The 18,117-nt window shown below is 33.3% G+C and overlaps 1 protein-coding gene across 6 annotated transcripts in view; it reads left to right on the top strand.

Annotated features, from left to right (window-relative positions):
• The window catches only part of par-1, a 124,390-nt gene extending 106,465 nt beyond the window's left edge, over nt 1-17,925 (top strand). For 2 of the 6 annotated variants that reach the window (XM_072305573.1, XM_072305593.1), the window contains exons 16-18: nt 10,340-10,375; nt 11,059-11,167; nt 12,162-17,925. In XM_072305573.1, the coding sequence (XP_072161674.1) occupies nt 10,340-10,375; nt 11,059-11,167; nt 12,162-12,380 (364 nt within the window). In that variant the 3' untranslated portion in view covers nt 12,381-17,925. Of the gene's footprint in view, nt 1-2,394; nt 3,889-10,339; nt 10,376-11,058; nt 11,168-12,161 lie in introns of those variants that run through there. The other 4 variants (XM_072305587.1, XM_072305589.1, XM_072305579.1 and 1 more) reach the window with 3 other exon arrangements.
• The last annotated feature ends 192 nt before the right edge of the window (nt 17,926-18,117 follow it).

The following is an 18,117-nucleotide window of genomic DNA, read 5'->3' as shown; positions in this document are numbered from 1 at the left end:
TTCAAATTTTTTCTTGACTTGAATATCAGAATTTGTAGACATTTTTTACAATTTCTTTTTAAAAAGCCAAAAAAACAAACATTTTCTAAATATTGACAAAATGCTGTGTTAAGTATGCATGAGCCTTTAAGGCGTTGAACCAAAAAAAAGTTTTTGAAAGCAACGAAGACCTGAGAAAAGGAAAGTTGAAGTCGGCTCAATTTACGTAAGCTTCTAAAGGACTTCCCTTATTCCTTAAATAATACCACCATGTCCATGTCGAGACCAGCAGCCAACATATCTTTGAAGTTTGTCCCTTCACTAATAGTAAGCTATTTGTTGGCTTCTCTTAAGCCAATTTTATTTTGCCTTTGGCAAACCCTCTTTGAGGGCCTCATTTTGATTGATAAAAGGTCCCTCTAAAATTTCGTTTCAAATTGTGTAACATAACTTTTCAAAAACTGCACTTCGCTTCTCGAGTACCAAGTTGGAAACAGTAATCAATTTTATCCTTATTTCTAAGGTCTGTTGTGCTCTGGCCTTTCTAGATTTTATCCCTGCACTCCTCTCAAGTACCTAACTCTTCATTAATAGTCTCAGCCAAATTTGTATCAATTAACTATAGCCAAAATATAGTTTTTTTACTTTGTCTGGAATGACATGAAAAGGCGATCAGGCTTTCTGCCGAAACTCAAGGAAGAAAAAAAAACCATTTTTTCATTAGAGTTTCATTTTGCACTTCTGGAGAATGATTTTTTCCAAGAAATTCCAGGAATAGTATTCAGATTGAATAAGTGCAAAAGTTGGTGCTAATTTTTTATTTTTCTTCGGTGTTGTGAATTGTGAAATCCAGAATCCCAGTATGCTACTCTGGTCAGTATGATTATTGCTGTTTTAAAATACATTTTTTCCGAAAGGACCAAGTGGATGTCCCGTCTTTCAGAAGACTTTTTCCTCAACATTTACTAACACAGTGGGTCTTGATCCGAAGAAGTTTAATTTTGAAGTATGTTTCTCAATCCAACATAATTTGACCAAAACTTCATTTTGAAACTGTACAGTAAAGATTCAAACAACATGAAGCAGTAACCGACCATTTTGAGGATTGAACTTATGGCACAAAGAGAGGTTTAACAAGAGAGTAATTTGAAAGAAGAAAAGAATAAAAGTCGTTAGAACTTGTTTTTAATAGCCATTGAAAATCATAGAAGTTCCTCTCTCCAAAACTTCATGCAATCCAATACCAACAGTTCATGAGGTCGGCACTCCATTGTTGAAGGCTCTTTTGAAAACTTGGTCTTGTCGTGTTTTTCACAATGAGGCTCCTTTAAAATTAAGTTTTTCAGAGCACCTCATCAGAAATTTAGAAAGTCCTCAGTACTTTATCCTGCGTAATTAGATTTTTCCCTCTCCTCCTCAACTTTAAATCTCCAGCAGCTCACCAAACTACTCAGCAGTGTTCTGTCTTCCTATCAAAATTTTAGGAGCCAAATTAGCCGCAAAACCCACTTTTTAGAAAGCTAAATTAACTTTTTGTATGTGCCTTTGTGTCTCCGTCCTTTTCTTGGGCTGCACTGCCGCCCTGCTGTTAAGAATGCAGCTGCTGTTTTTCGATTGCAAGTTCGAAAAATCGGCAGAGTTTGTCAACCTTTCTCAGTGCCATAATGGCCAGGTCTCCCCAATCTTAAGGTGCCAAAGCCCGATTTTTAAGAGTATTTGGCGTATGACGCCCAAGGAAGGCAGAACACTGATTCTTTGCCTATGAAATAATCACTCCTCCCTTTAAAAGCTCCTGCCACGGTATTGAGAATAATGCTTTTTATATAATTAGATCACGATCTCACATTGACATATTGCACTTTCGATCATTGTATCTACTTAGTTGCTAGTCTGTTAACTAAACTTTTATCAAGTATCTCTGGTCTAGCTACAATCTGAGTGTCCCTCCCCCCCCCTGAAATATTTACAAGGTTTCCCAATTATTGAAACGTAATTTTTTCCGCTAATATTAGAAGATATCTTCAAGGAATGTATGGAGATGGAGAGATGGTTTTTGTCTGTTTATTTAAAGACTCTCCTTTTATTAACAAAATCTTAAGCCTTCGCATGTCCTAATCTATTGATTTTTAAGGACTCTACTTGTCTCCAGGACCAAGCAAAGCATTGCATGGTTTAAACTAAATAAGATTTGATCAAAATCCCTTTTTTACCTATGTAACATCAAATCGTCTTACTTTCACTGTCCTTATGTCAACTTTAAGTTCCCTCCAATCATTATTTCAGCTCTTAAAAATATATATATATTTTTTTTCACTTTTTCTTCTATCTCTTTCCATCCACCACTCCTCTCTTTTTTTCACTTTTTTTTTTTTGATTTTACAAATAATTTTTCTATCATTTTTCGTAATTACACAGGTTTGGGAAACTAATGAAAGAAGATGATGAAGAAGTAGGATCTCCATAAATTGTAAAAAGTCCAATACTCTCCAAGGGCAATTTGTTCGTAGGCCTTTTTTCACGGAACTCCAAACAATACTTCGCTCATAACTCATGCGGTTTTTGAAATGTAAAAACAGTGCATGAAGTATTCCTCAAAATTTTCAAGGTGTCATCCTGAATAGAAGAAGTTTTCAGTTAAAGTTGAAAGTGTTAATTTCTTCCCTCTTTTTTTGTTCGCCTTGGTTTGTTATTTTCTAGTAAACTACTTGAGACTTTATTTTTGTACATTTTGTACCAAGTCATTTTACTCAGCAAGGTCAATAGCACACATTTCTCTTCGTGAATTAATCAATGGATGTGCTTTCACCTTTAATTTTAATTCAACTTCTAGTGAAAGTGTTAAGTACTTATTTTCAAAATTTGAGTTCATGACAAATTAGTATTGAATATGCAGTCTTCTTTAGAAAAGACCATGCATTAAAACATGAATTAACGCGATTCAAATACTTGAACAACCTTTAAATTTTACTCCTCGGATCATATGTGATTTATATAATGAATTTATCTCTGTCCTCTTTCAAAGCAGGCTGATGTCCATTAATTTATTACTTTAATTTTATATGATGCTTGATTATTGAATCGCATTTCCTGAACAAATTAAAGCAGTACCGAAAACATTTTTTTGTTTCTCAGTAACAACTTTTCATTAAATTTTATTCCCTTTAATTTTTCCTCCATCCTTTTTTAAAATCTTGTCTTATTCAATTTTATATTTTACTATTTTATTATGTATAAAAATGCTGCAAATATTGCATCCTTTTAGGTGTTGTGTGTATTTTTCATTATAGTTAACCAACTTCAGCTCTAATCTGCTCCGTATGAATCAATCAGTTTTGTATTTTTTTTATATTGGCCACATTTTCATTTTATTTTTTGTGTAAATACTGCGTACATACTGAAACTAGGTCTTTCAAGAATCTAGAGCAAACACTCAAGTTATAAAAAATAAAAAATGAAAGGATGCACCATTTTCTCAGCCTTTGTTTTTGCTTATGGCTGTCCTCAACAGCCAAGTTCATCTTCATCTCCTGAAACTAACTGTTTCCAATTTTGTTTTTAATAACAATGATTTTCCTGGATTTCCTATTCAGTTTTTCTTATTTTTATTACTAATTCGTAATGAGATCCCAATCACTCCTTTGGATGCCAAAACTTCTGCATAAGTTTGATTTTTAATTTGGAAGATATTTTTTATCTCCTCTAATTTTCTTTCTTCCTCGCCACTAACTGCTGTAATTTAGACAAAACAGAATAGATAATTGCCATCCTGGAAAAATGTCAACCCTGCCCTCTTTTTTATTTAATGAAAAGTCAATATCTTGCTAAATGGTGATCTTAAGAATGCTTCCTTCAAAACTTTCGCAAAATCATTAATAATACAAACTAATTCATTTGCTTGATTAAAAGTAGATAGTCTAATCCACGATCTTTCCATCGCCTGCTGAATTGCTCATGCAATCCATCTAGAACCTCATCAGCTTGTGTGTAATTTTTGGTTTTTTTTTTGTTTTTTTTTTTATTGTAAGCAAATAAACTTCTGAGAACAGTGATGGCCTGATTTAAAACTGGATATCACATTAATGATTAATAATCTCTTGTAAAAGAGCCGTATGCAAAAACGACATTTTTCGCCCCCCCACTAAAACCTATTCAAACTTCGTCTATCAGTTACTAATACTGGAACGCTTCTTTCCCCAAATTTTCAGACCCCCAAAAAATTTTGGGGGGGCGCTAGGGGGGGTGGAAGTCAAAACCTGTGAACCTCGATATCTTTCGAACGAAACAAGATATTGAGGCCCGGTTTGGACGAAAAATCGTCTAAAATTGCATACTTTAAGATTCTAAAGGTCAAAATCCCAAAATTAAATTTTTAACTTAACTTATGTGCTTTTTTTCAGTTTTTGAGGAAAAACAATTTCTTTTAAACAGATTAAACTGAAATTTCACATTTTATGATTTAAACCAAAACCAGTTTTTTAAATTGTTCGTCTTTTTCCGCATCCAACGAGTGGTCGTATAAGCTGGGGAACCGAACGGTTCCGGAGTTATGATCGATTGAAGTTTCCGCTCAACGCGCGCCGACCGATTTTCGCGCGCCGAAAAGTCGGATTTGACTGTTATTAAATCAGATTCAATGTTCAAACTGAGCAAAATGCATTATTAGGGACTCTTGAGGGTTGCTGAGTCCAGAAATTACAGATACTTCCAAAAAATTCACGTTTTTAAAATTACAGCTCCGTAGCGCTATTTTAGAGGCCCATTGAGCGCCGACCGGCCGCTCAGTGGTCCTGTACGGAGCTGTAATTTTAAAAACGTGAATTTTTTGGAAGTATCTGTAATTTCTGGACTCAGCAACCCTCAAGAGTCCCTAATAATGCATTTTGCTCAGTTTGAACATTGAATCTGATTTAATAACAGTCAAATCCGACTTTTCGGCGCGCGAAAATCGGTCGGCGCGCGTTGAGCGGAAACTTCAATCGATCATAACTCCGGAACCGTTCGGTTCCCCAGCTTATACGACCACTCGTTGGATGCGGAAAAAGACGAACAATTTAAAAAACTGGTTTTGGTTTAAATCAAAAAATGTGAAATTTCAGTTTAATCTGTTTAAAAGAAATTGTTTTTCCTCAAAAACTGAAAAAAAGCACATAAGTTAAGTTAAAAATTTAATTTTGGGATTTTGACCTTTAGAATCTTAAAGTATGCAATTTTAGACGATTTTTCGTCCAAACCGGGCCTCAATATCTTGTTTCGTTCGAAAGATATCGAGGTTCACAGGTTTTGACTTCCACCCCCCCTAGCGCCCCCCCAAAATTTTTTGGGGGTCTGAAAATTTGGGGAAAGAAGCGCTCCAGTATTAGTAACTGATAGACGAAGTTTGAATAGGTTTTAGTGGGAGGGCGAAAAATGTCGTTTTTGCATACGGCTCTTTCAGTGGCGTTCAACATGATTGGACAATTTTTTTTATGTCAGGGGGGCATTTAAGCAAAATAGTCAGTTGTATTACATGCAGGGGAAACCATTTTGAAAAAATGCCTAAGGTTGCTGTCACCTAAGTTAGTTACATTACATTTAGGGGAAACCCTTTCGAAATGATTTCTAAGGTTAGTGTCACTTAAGTGTATTTTAAATCGTGCAGATGATGTAAAGTTTTGCTTCAGAATGAGATGACACAAATGATGACTTCTTAACTGCTAAATAGTATATAGCTCAGTCACATTAACTTTAATGGAGTATAATTAAACAGGGAAAAGTCATCAAGGTATCCTAATTACAGCTTTTTTATCTAAAAGGTGCTCAGTAAATCTTGCTCTAACCCTTAACCTCCTGTGTTGACTACAATTTTGTACCTATGTAGTTTTTTTTTTCTTCTTTTTTTTCTTTTTCCTTGGGTTTTCTCTATGGATTTTTTAGGGAATCCGAGAAGAAACTGAGAACCAAAAAAAATTAGAATCGAATGCCTGTCCATGGCAGACCAAGAATCTACATTACATAGCTCCAATTCTTCCCATTCACCCAACTTGGTCCCCAAATTCTTATTCTTTGCAGCTGGTTTTTTTTCTTTCTTCCTCTCTTTTTTTCACTCTAAATTTAATAATTTTCATCGCTAAGAGATGGACTCTGCTTGGTTTACAATGCAATGCATTGCATCTTTTACCACCTGTATCTCTTTTTCCGTTATTTATTATAACCAGAATCTCCAAGTCTCAGTAATGTATAAATAATTATGGCCATTATCAAAAAACTAAGTAGAACATTGATCAATGAAAGTCAGATTTTTCAAGTGGTTCTAAGTGTGAGATGATTTATATAATTTTTGACCCTGCTCCGTTATTTTAATAGATAGGTAGGAAGTAAAACAGCCTTCAGAGTGGGTCAGGAGAGGGTCTTTAATCTGGTAACCTTTTCTTCAAGAATAATACTTCTCCTCAAACAATATTACGCTTTATGACAGTGTAAAGCAATAACCTTCAGTTGAAGTATTGTGTCAAGAATATTGTGATGGGTCAGTTTTACGAGCTTGCAGATAACGTCCTTTAGAATTATTCAGAGAATAGAGCTCATATTAATTTGGTTTTTTCTCCCACCACATCAATCTGTAGAAAAAATCATGTGAATTAGTGAAAAATGACAGGACCTGAATATGCAAGCTGTAATTTAGGGAGCTGAATTTACTATTTTGATAAGGATAGCAGCAAAATCTGTAGTAGATTGAACTTAAGGAACAAAGCTTCGGCAGATCCTCTTGGAGTGTCTCAATTTTTCTTATTCTGTAAACGTTTCTTCCATCAAATGTATGTGTTCCCAACTTCAGCATACCTTTCAAAGTTTACATCAGTATGAGGAGAACACAAGGATGATCAAACCAGTCATTAAACGTCATTAACGATGGCTTATTGATGATAAGGTTGATGGGGCTGCTGCCATCTGGCTAACATGTAAATTCAATGGATAAAGCAGGTCTCCCAAAATGTGGTTTAAATGGCTGTTTAAAAATTAGTACTATCCCTCCATTAAAACTGATTTTCATGAAAGAATTTTGACATGATTCTAGTTTTTAGTGTGTTAAAATTGCCAGAAACTGTTGTTTTCTGTATTTAGTCAATTAGCCCCTGCAATTCAATGTAGTTATCACAATGAAATGCATTATGTCAGCATGATAATGACAAAGCGCCCATGATATGGGTAACCCAGCATCATAGCAACAATATATTTCAGTTTACCATGTCTATCAAATATATTGAACTTAAGATGAGAGTTTAGTGCTAGCTATCATACTGAAATTTTAATGCCATTTGTAAAATAACTTTCTCTGAATTAAGGCTGGAAAAATAGTTCTAACTGGTAATAATTGGGAAAATCCGTATCTTATTTTAAATGGGATGCAAAGGGAGAAGATCAGAAAAACAATGAAACACATAGAAGATTTAATCCTTGATTTTTTGCAGCTTTAATTTCAGAAAAGTTATTGCCTTATGTTTAACTTGCATTGTAGCAATTATCTAGTTTAAATTCATTTTTATTGCATTATATCATGTGCCAATTTTCTGCCCAAAACAAAGAGAGTGCGTCAAAAAATGAGGATCGTACAGGGTATTTCAAACAGAGCCTGTAAAAGCACCCGGAGTTGACCTTTTTTTCTCTCTTCTCCACCCCTCTCCACCCAATTTTGTCTTTGTGTGCATGTATCATTATCAGCTTCATGTTTAAAGCTGGACCCTTGAATGCAAGCATTTTTTCTAATGTTGATGAACAAGAGTGAGACAAATACCTAATTTAGTGCTGGTGTGGCAAGTTGCTGTGTTGAAGTTGAATGCTAACAAGAAGTTATTCCAAATCTTGCATTAAGTTTTGAATCAATTGAGTCTCTAAACGAGGAGTTTATTTATTGAGCTTTTAGCAATGAACTAAGAAAGATTATTTTATTAATCTAAAGAGCATTATATTGTTGGTCCTAACTCTCCAGCCCAAATCATATCAATCATCTTGCTTGCAACGCCATCACTAAATGGTATGGAAGAGGTGTTGAATTAATTAATACTTTTACTTATAGCATGAAATGTATTGTAAATTGTTGATGTATCGCTATTCAGTTGAAGCCTTTCGTCTTTTGCTTTTTGTAAAGAAACTAACTCTTTGCTGATGGATGAATTTTCTCCTTACGTAGTCCAATTTCATTTTATAATTCATTTAAAGACCTCCCTTTCAAGGAATCAAGACCTCTAATACTTTTACCATTGTACTTTTCTTTTTATAAAGCTGTAAAAGAGATAGCAGGGCCTTAGAGCCAATTTTTGAAATTCTTTGTTTGCCAGGTAGACAAGACTGGACTGAGGTGGAATGGAATTTTGTGATTGGTTGACTTTTTTGATCGTCTTAATGGAGGGTGGAAAGAACGATAAGGTATCGACAACTCTAGAGGTATCCTTATATTATAATTTATTTCACTCCAACACAGGCAAGATCAATACATTGACTGACAAAGCCAACCAATCTTATAATTCCATCTCACCTCTGTCTCATCTTGGCTAGTTGAAAAACACAAAATTTCATAAATCGGCTTGCTGCTAGTAGCAAGAAGTACAGCATTTGGCTCTCCTATGTGGGTTGAAACCGTGTATTTTAAGGGAGAAAGCTCTTTGACTTGGTTGATGGGCAAGCATCAAGATTCATGGAATGGTGCGAACCATTTATTCCGAACTTAACTCAGACCTGGTATTTCTATGAGTGGTTTTGCCCCTTTTTGCCCCCCAAGATGGTGGTCTGGGTCTCACCTTGTCAATTTTACACCAGCTATTCATTGCACTCAAGACGTTTTTCCTTTTCAATGCAGAAGTGTAAATGAAGGAAATTATTTAGGCCAGAAAGATCATTAAATTTTTTTTTTTTTTTCAAAGTTTTTTTTAGGTTGAACAGTTTTGATTTATGACACGCGTTCAGTTGCTCAATATTTAAAGTGCAGGATTTCAGTTGTATGAAGGGCACTGAGCTGAGAACGAAACCTCCTCAAAATTTACCTCTAATATTTCATATAACGTCATTGTCTATGCAGCTCAACAGGGTTTTGATCTCTCTTTTACAAAATCATATCCATTTTTCCTTCTTTTTAGTCTTTTAGTCTTCTTTATTTAGTTAATTTCTTAAATTCCCCCTCCCTTTTCTTTATTTTCGTTAAGAATAAAATTTATCACATTCTAAGCTCACAATCTTTGCTCCAAAAGAACAAACAAAAAATACATAATTGTCTATGTGTAAATTGTATCTAATAGTTTTTACTCTTACTATAATTTGATACACAATCTGTTCCATATGTGCGCAAAAATGTTATTTTACCATTTTGTTATGACTGATAATTTAAATAAATGCTAATTTTATGTTGATAAAAAAGGATCTATTGATTTTCGTGACTTAAACCTGTGGCCTTTGAGGTCGTGGCTTTGCAATAGTTTTAGAAATTAGCTTTCTTGGCACACTCAAAGCTCAGAAACTGAAATCCTTACTTCTTGGGGCAGCCCCAAAAAAGTCATATAATTATCATTAAAGGAAAACCTTTTTCCCCCCAATAAAATTTATTATCATTTCTCTTTATTTTGGAAGTTGAAAGTTACTGAAAAGTCTATTTTAATCTGGCAGATTTTTACTGCGTGATTTTGATTTTATGAAGCATTGCCTCTTTATTTATTTATTTTTTTTTGTTGTTGTTCAAGCTCAACATGGTGCTAAGAAACTTGAATGCTGCTTTTGCTCACATTTTTGACAATTTTCTAACCTTCGAAAACAAATTTAATCACAATCAATAGTATCATACTAATTTTTTTAGGATTTTATTTGAATTACATATCCTTACTCTACTTTTTCTTGGAGCTTTTTATTATGGCTGATGAAGGTCTTCCTACTACACCTCTTTGCTCTGAAAAATTCTACTTTTAGGTTAAGGGACGACAAGTATTGTAATTTACAGTCAGAGGACCCTTTTTTCTGCTGTCTTAATTCTTTTAAAACTAAGCTTGAGCAGAAAGAAAATCGCAGCACCTTATTTTCAGAAAATATTATCAACGATTCTCATCCAACTCAAATGCCAGTGAATCTTTTTTTTAGATTCTCTGCTGCAATGTCCTCCTCTTTTAGATTGTTTTAATTATCCTCAATTATCCAGTTATAATTAAAAAATGAATCGAGGTATGTTTTTTTTTTTTTAATTTTCCAGTATCAATCCATCCAGCATTCATCCTTTCCTTTCATTATTTCAGTATCTGATGTTTCTCCTCCAATTTTCATATTTTGTCTTCCTTCTTTTTCTCCCTTTTTTTTAATTTATTTTTTATTTTTAATTATTTTTGTTTTGTTTGATTTCTTTCAGACCCATGGATCCAGTTGGTCCGAAACATGTAGTTAAGTAAGTTTCACCCCTCCCCTTTTTTATTTTATACCCTTTTGATTTTAAAAGTATTAACTTTTCTCATTTCCTCTTTTTCTTTTTTGATATTTATTCTATTCTATGCTTTTCTTTGGAGTCATTATTCGAAGTTATGTAGTCTTCTCTTTTCACCAAAGTAAAAAAACATACGAAGGTGGACAATTTTTGTTCTAGGAAAAGTTACCCTTTTTCTTGAGTATTTTATATTCATAGAAAAATACCAAACAAATTGAACACATTTCTTTTGTAAGAAATTATTGTTATTATTATTATGTTATGATTTTTTTCTCTCATCTTTAAACTCATCTAATGGGCATATTTTCTTTGCTCTACGTTTAGCAAAAAAGGGGTGATAGTGTATTATATAGAGAGTAAGGAATGACAGAGCGAAAGGATCAGGCTGGGCAAAGAGCCTTTGCTGATGTGCGTAAGGGCATCAGTGAGTATTCATTGTTTGATAATAAATCATATATAGTTCAACTGTCTTGACACAAAGTTTATTCTAGCTCTCTGCCAAAATGTTATTTTACATCGAGCTTGAAAATTTTGTTCTGCAAGCGAAAGAGGTATTTTTTAATGCCTCTACTCTCTTGTCTTTTCCTCATGACACATTATTTACAAAATTAAATTTCATTTTTGTATTTTCCTAATTCTGTTAACAGTAGTACAGTAAATGATGAACAAGTTAAACCTCGTTCTTTAAGATTCACGTGGAGCATGAAGACAACATCATCAAGGGATCCCAACGAAATCATGGCTGAAATTAGAAAGGTAACTTCTCTCCTCTATTTTGCTTTGGTTGCGTCAATAAATTATTTTGTGCAGCGTTCGCAATAGCAGAAACTAAATCATTAATCAAGAAAAAAAACTTAGAGTATAATATTGCATGAAAACTTCCTTTGAATTGAGCTTTTGAATAAGCTTATCTTGCTATTTATGTGGTTTCCTAGAAAACGGCTAATCTGATTCTTGGTACTCTAAGGTACCTATTTATATGTATTTAGTTTTCACTTTCTCACCTTAAAATTCTGAATTTGATCGCAATTTGAAAACGTTAACCTGTGCAATTCCCATGTCTCTAGAATAGCCTTGTATAAAATGGAAGTACAAGGTTTTCTAGAGAACGCATAAAGCTATTAACTGTCTGTAATATCTGTAGAGGGTTACAGAGGCCATGAGTTACCCTCTTATCCCATTTATTCAGAAATACATATATTAATTTTAGCCTCAATGCAAATGAATTTTTTCCTTCCTTCAAACAAAGAGAATTTGTCTGTACAGTGACAAAATATACCAGAGGAAGCTTTAAGAAGTGAAGGATCAAGTCTGAAATCCTAAGAACCACTTAAGCATTTGAATGCTAACATAAAATGAAGCAAAATTTCCATTTTTCTATGATTGCTCATCTCAACTCATGGCTACTTCAGTTTTGCTGTAGAAATTAACACATAGGCATTTCAATTTTATCTTAGATATTATCTCATGGCTATTTCACTTTCATCATAGATTGTCCTGTGGTTAGTACATAGTCAACTTCAAAAAGGAAAAAGAAGAAAAATCAAAAAAATCGTGGCTCAAATCAAAAAATCAAAAAAAGTTTGATGGACATTCTCGCGAGAATCATTTTTTGCATCATAGAAATTGATTTGAATGGAGTAAAAAGTTTGACTCCTTTTGAGGATTTTGTTAATGAATTTTTGACCACTATAATTTTGCTCTGAATCTACAAAAATTTCTCACTTAATATGTACTTAAAATTTCACAGGTGCTTGATGCAAATAATTGTGATTATGAGCAGCGAGAAAGGTTCCTGCTACTATGCGTTCATGGAGACCCAACGGCAGACTCCTTAGTTCAGTGGGAAATTGAAGTTTGCAAACTACCGCGGTTGTCCCTCAATGGTGTGCGTTTCAAACGCATCTCAGGAACATCAATTGGGTTCAAGAACATCGCTTCAAAAATTGCCAACGAACTCAAACTGTGACTACAGCTCACTGATGATGATGATGATGGCGAGGAAGATGATGAAGCAGAAAGTAATTGATGTAACTTTTGATTATATAGTCATGTCTAAATTCTTTACCCGGGACCATAGCCCGTATTTACTGTTATACCACGTTGACGTGTTGTCTGTTAAGAAGGATCTCTTGTTAGGGACAAAAGATTATGGTTACAGAGGAAAAGATTAGACCCTTTGAATCACTCTTTTCTTGTATAAACGGCAATAAGGGCTTAGATTCTTCTTGAGTTTGTATAGTCAAGTGTCTTAATTTCTGTTCAGTTTTTCTTCTTTTTTTTAATTTTCTAAATAATATTAATTAACAAATCTCTTAAAATATTGTATCTTATTGAATGTTCAGTGGTAATCATGTTTTCTTTGTCTATTTAGAAAACCGATTTCAAATTTTCAGCTTTAAAGACTATGTGTATCGTTTCTTTTTCTACGTTTACTTCAAGGTGCAGAATTTTTAATATCTTATCCCTAATATTTAACTTGGAATTGTTCATGTCTCGAATCCTGTTGTTTTTGTTGAAAATTTGTATGTGCACAAACTCACCTGTTGGATGATTCAGAATCCTTTCTCCTGTAAGATGATCTAAAAGATCGGTGTAAATTGCCCACAATTGTGAGTTGAAGTGAATGTTTTATATTTCAAGTTAAAACCAAAGTGAGAAAAAATTGCGTCAGAGTAAATACTGTGTAAATATTACAATAATAAAAAAGAAGCGAGTTGTGTACAGAATTACTTTTAATCAATATGAACCTTGATAAAGCGGAAAGATATTAACGAGTAGGAAACTTCGTTTTTGTATCGAAACTCGTTATGTGCTGATTAGTCAGTTTATTTTGAAATTTTATCTTTTGATAATGGTATTCATTTTGGCCAATATTGTCTTTTTTACCACTCTTTTTATCATTTTTTTCCAATCTTTGTTTTATCTTACCTGTGTCTCTGTTTCCTGCTGATGAAATCAATCAGACTCTGGAACACAGCTATTTTAAGTCAGTGTCCTAAATTTTGAGAACTGCAATTACACTCAAAGAAAGAAAAATAATTCAAGTTCCTTTATAAAAATGCCCACTGTGCTTTTTTTAGAATTATGTATCTTTTCAACTTCTGTAAATGTAGGTATTTGCTTTAGCGTCACTTGCAACTTAGAACACAAAAGAATATGTCAAGCAAATTGAGACTTTTCGAGAATTAAAGCCCCTCTGGTTTATCGCGAGCCAGCAGGCAACCATTTTCATAATATGCAGTCCAAAAGCCTCATAGGTCAATACAGCTTCACAACAAGCTTACTTGAGGTTTAAATACACTTTCAGGCATGATAAAGATTTTCTGTAGCCTTAGTCTCAGTAAAATGCTCAAATAGGAGGAATATCTCAGTTTTACCCAAAATTAATTAATCCTATCATGCAACACTAAAGTTTGATAATGTCTTCAAATATCTATTTCAGTAGAAAAGACAATGAGAACTCCAAAAAGAATGAATTGCGCTTAGCTTTCAACTCTTCTTCTATATCTCCATTATATTATACTTTAAATGAGGAATTGTCTGTTATCACAGGCAAAAAAATTCTCCTGTCTACAATATGTCATATATTTGTCACATTTAATGCAATTTGTCGCAATTAATGCAACTGTCCACAAAGTTTAGCTTCGTCTCTGTGCAGTCAAATTATCAACAGAAAAAAGACAAAAGTTGATGCCATCTTATACATAGGGAATCTTTTGTCTTACTTTAATTCACAACTTACTACCTACATATTTTTCAAAACCTAGTTTATGATCAGTTCTTGTTCAGAAGGAATATTTAACTGGGCATCTATGCTACCAAAAGATAACTAAAATGTTCTATATATTTTTTTCTAGTTGAAACTGACACATCTGTTATCTCCAATTACTCACCTCTTATACTAGTTTCTGAAAACTAGCTCACTGGCAGTAAGACTCTTGATCACTTCTGCTCCCTCCTTGACTGTTGTAGTACAATTAATTTGAGTCGAGCCCCAATTTTTTTGAGAAACTAGTTTTATTTTCCTCATGAAAGAAACTTCCTTGTTTTTGAGCTAATTTGTGCAAAGGAGTTAGCAAGCTTTTTGATCCATTGGGCTACTGTTTTTCCATTGCATTTTTCAAATATCATTACTACTACTCTTCTCTATGCCTCCTTCTCTTCCTGTATGAATCATTTCAAGTGAAATTGACACTAGCCAGAGCATGGACAGTTAATTGTTTCCCAACTGTCATAACTCCTACATTTTCAGGCGAATCATGACTTTGTATTGAGAAAGAAAAGGCTGACTCTTGATTTTTGTGGAATAGTTTCTTTGTTTCTTGTCAGGTCTTTGTTCTTGTTTATTTACATTTGACTCTGGTGATAGCTCAAAATGTTTCTTATTTGGAGCAATGATTAACAAAGGTGCATGATTGTAATTTTAAGCTGCAGAAATTGAGTAGTTCCCGAGGTCTTAAGTGTGTGTGGGATAAACAATAGATATATATGAAAGGCTATAATCTTTCACCTGCAGAATTTGTGGTCATTCACTTATTGATGAGAATGAGTGACTTTTGAATACGAGTCTCAATTTTTCCGGAACAGAACACAAAGTTTGTCAGCTGCCCTTCATGCAGACTTTTTCCTCTTTTTGCAATTTTCTTCTCTCAATATTCATTGTTGTAGGTATGCGGTTTTTATAGGTTCTTAACCATTTTGTTAAACTACAGCTGTGCTTAGCAAGACTTAAATTTTTATTAGCTTTGCTGCCCAAAAACAATGTTTATACTTTTACTTTACTTTTTAATTACCCTGTCATCGAAGAATCATATGAGCCTCCCTAGAAAATGTAAAGTAGTAATTATGCTGTCCGTTTGTGCCGGTATTTTTTCTCTTTTGCTGCCAACCTATTGGTACAGATTTTCCAATAAGTTCTCCTTGCCCCATGATAAAATTGCTGTCAGACATTGATAAGCTTCCGACACCATAGGAAAAAAAAATCTGTTTTAATGAGTTGGGCAACATACTTTTCCCTGACTTTATTGATACCTTAACTGATGATAAGATTTGAATTTAAAGATGATTAAATAAAAGGATGCTTTTTCTTGAGAATGCCTTTTAATTCTGGCTGTGAGGGATTCTCGTTTCTCCTCCATTTTTTCCTTCATTGCTCTCCCTGATAACTTGCAAATAAAGAGACGGGGCATCAAAAAATGATCATCATTATTAATCTTAAGTGTTCTGTCCTTCTTCAGTGGACGGTGAAGGATTATTTTGAATTATTGGTGCTGTAAAGAAAAAATCAAACAAAAAAAGAAAACCAAGTGTATTCCAATTTTCAGTTATTTGTTCTAACTTTTGAAATGCACTTTTGATGCTTGATAGGCTATGGGAGCCTATCGATTTATCTTGTTTCTCATCTCTTCAAGACTATGTGTAATTTTATTGCAAGCAGGAAAAGAATCTATTAAATTTTTTTTTACTATGTGGAGCCCAGTAGGCACTGCATTGCTTTCTCCTTTGTAATTTTTATTGATAATCGTGCTTTTTGTGTAAGGACGCAACAAAGTTCGTACCGAAATCAAACTTTTGACCATATATATTCATATATGATCTGAAGATTCTCTGACGGATTTTAATATATTTTTCTTGGCAACACTTTAATTTTTTCTGTTTTTCATGTCCGACCAACCTCATTTTGAAAACACACACATAGAAAGCAAAAGAGGAAAAAATTGAAATTTTGTAAGACTGTTCTTAATTCCTAAGAAATTGTTTGTTAGAAATTTTTAAAAGGATATGCCTTCAATTTTTTAAATACGGCACAAAAACTCATGTAGTAACCCCCTCATGTAGTAGGGAGACCTCAATTTTCTGTCTTGACCCTAATTTAATTTAGTACATGTTTACTTAAATTTATGGATTCTTTTCCAATTTTTCTACAAGTATTAAATTTGAAAATGCAAACTGTTCCACGGAATTTTTATTCTTGACTTAAAACTTTTTGCAAGATGAGAAAATAGGAACAAATTTAAAACTCAGCTTGTACTTCTTATGTTGTTCTGCCTATTAAAACCGCCAAGCTTTTCTGCTGTCTGTAATCTTTTTCAATCATTTTTGATTGTTCAAGCGTTTACGGTGTTTCCTCATCTTTTCAAAAAGCTTCCTCTTCCTTTAAAAAGTTAAAATTTAGTATTTCAATCATGTAACCTAGTTTTGTTTTCCTCGAAAGCTAATTTTTTACCTGTAAGATCTTCGTATTTATTTTTTAAGGCAGGAAGGTATTATTATTGAAACAAATTGTTTTTCTCAAATACTTGCAAGCTGTGCAAGCAACTCAACTTTTTATCTTCCCATTTGTTATCTCCTTTTGTCTTAGAAAGTAAGAGAAAGCAAATATTTCAATTTGACATTACAGACAATTTTGTCCCAACAGTAAAAATATTGATGTTGGCCATAGATATCTCAGTCTATTTTAAAATAACTATTCGAAAGTTTGTTTTCGTCATTATTTCACAATTTCCTAAGAGTGATCAAGGTACATTCTCTCTAGATTAAAGGATCAACCTTTATACATTATTCCATTATTAACAATTATTTTCAATAACGTACTTGTACCCATGAAAGCACTGTTGGCAGCACTATCAAGGTGGAATCAGAATGAAAGGGGGAAAAAAGCCAGAAACGTTTGTAAATGGTTGAAAATATTGAATTTTTTGTTCCTTTTATTTTTCTCTCCCATTAAAACTGGAAGCACTGAGATATCGGAATGATCCGAATGATGATTAACAAAAAATTTTATCAATGGTAGAGGTAAGCAGTCAGGTAAAACCTGGAAATTGCAAGAATTTGAAAGCTGAAGCTCTGGGCCGTTCTGCTTTACCTCGTATTCCACCTGCTTGATAGTTATGCATCTGTTTTGCTCTTTTATTTTTGAAACACCATCATTGGATATCTAATTATCATTCCAGAAATAGTGGAAAAGATTCAAGAACTGCATCACTAACGATTAACTGAAGCAAGTTGTGTCAATTATACAATCAAGATTTTACTTACCTACAAGTCTAGATGAGTTAAGGCAGTGCAATTTTAGAAGCAGAAATTTACATGCTCAGTCATCAAATTTCATTTTTTCCCCCATGCCAAAGTTGCAAGAACTTTGAGTTGCTTCAACGTTCCTGACTAAGTTGAACGTATTTTTAATCTTTCCAAAACTTATATATTTGAGGGAAGTTGTTAAATTACCTTACAATGATTGTAAATTGATGAATTTAAAAAATTTATCTTCAGTCTTTGGAAGAAAAAGATGATAAAAACTTTTTACATGGAGTGTATAGATTGTTTATAACTGTAATTCAATTTACCTTTTAGAAAACCATGTTTTATTATTTTATATCTTACGTTTTCTTTCATTCTATAAAAGTTTGAACAGATATAATTTTATGAAAGACTCCATTTTGTTAGTTTTGTTTAAAATTGTTTTACCTTTATAATAATAAAAATTAAAATCAGTGTACAGTAGAACAAAATATATTGAGCTTTTTCCTCTTTTCTATCTCCTTCATCAATTTCGCCTACTTTAATTTAAGGACAGGCTTTTTTGAAAGGAGGGTTCTTAATCACAATACAACATTTAATATTTGTGTTTTTCCTAAATATGCTCAATGAATCATGTGTACGTATGATTCATTGATGACTTTAAAAATTCAGACTTCGAGATT

This window comes from Bemisia tabaci, chromosome 1 (genome assembly GCF_918797505.1).
Source record: "Bemisia tabaci chromosome 1, PGI_BMITA_v3".
Taxonomy (NCBI): Eukaryota; Metazoa; Arthropoda; class Insecta; order Hemiptera; family Aleyrodidae; genus Bemisia; species Bemisia tabaci.
The sequence above is the reverse complement of the archived record's forward strand: the minus strand, read 5'-3'. Positions and strand labels throughout refer to the sequence as shown.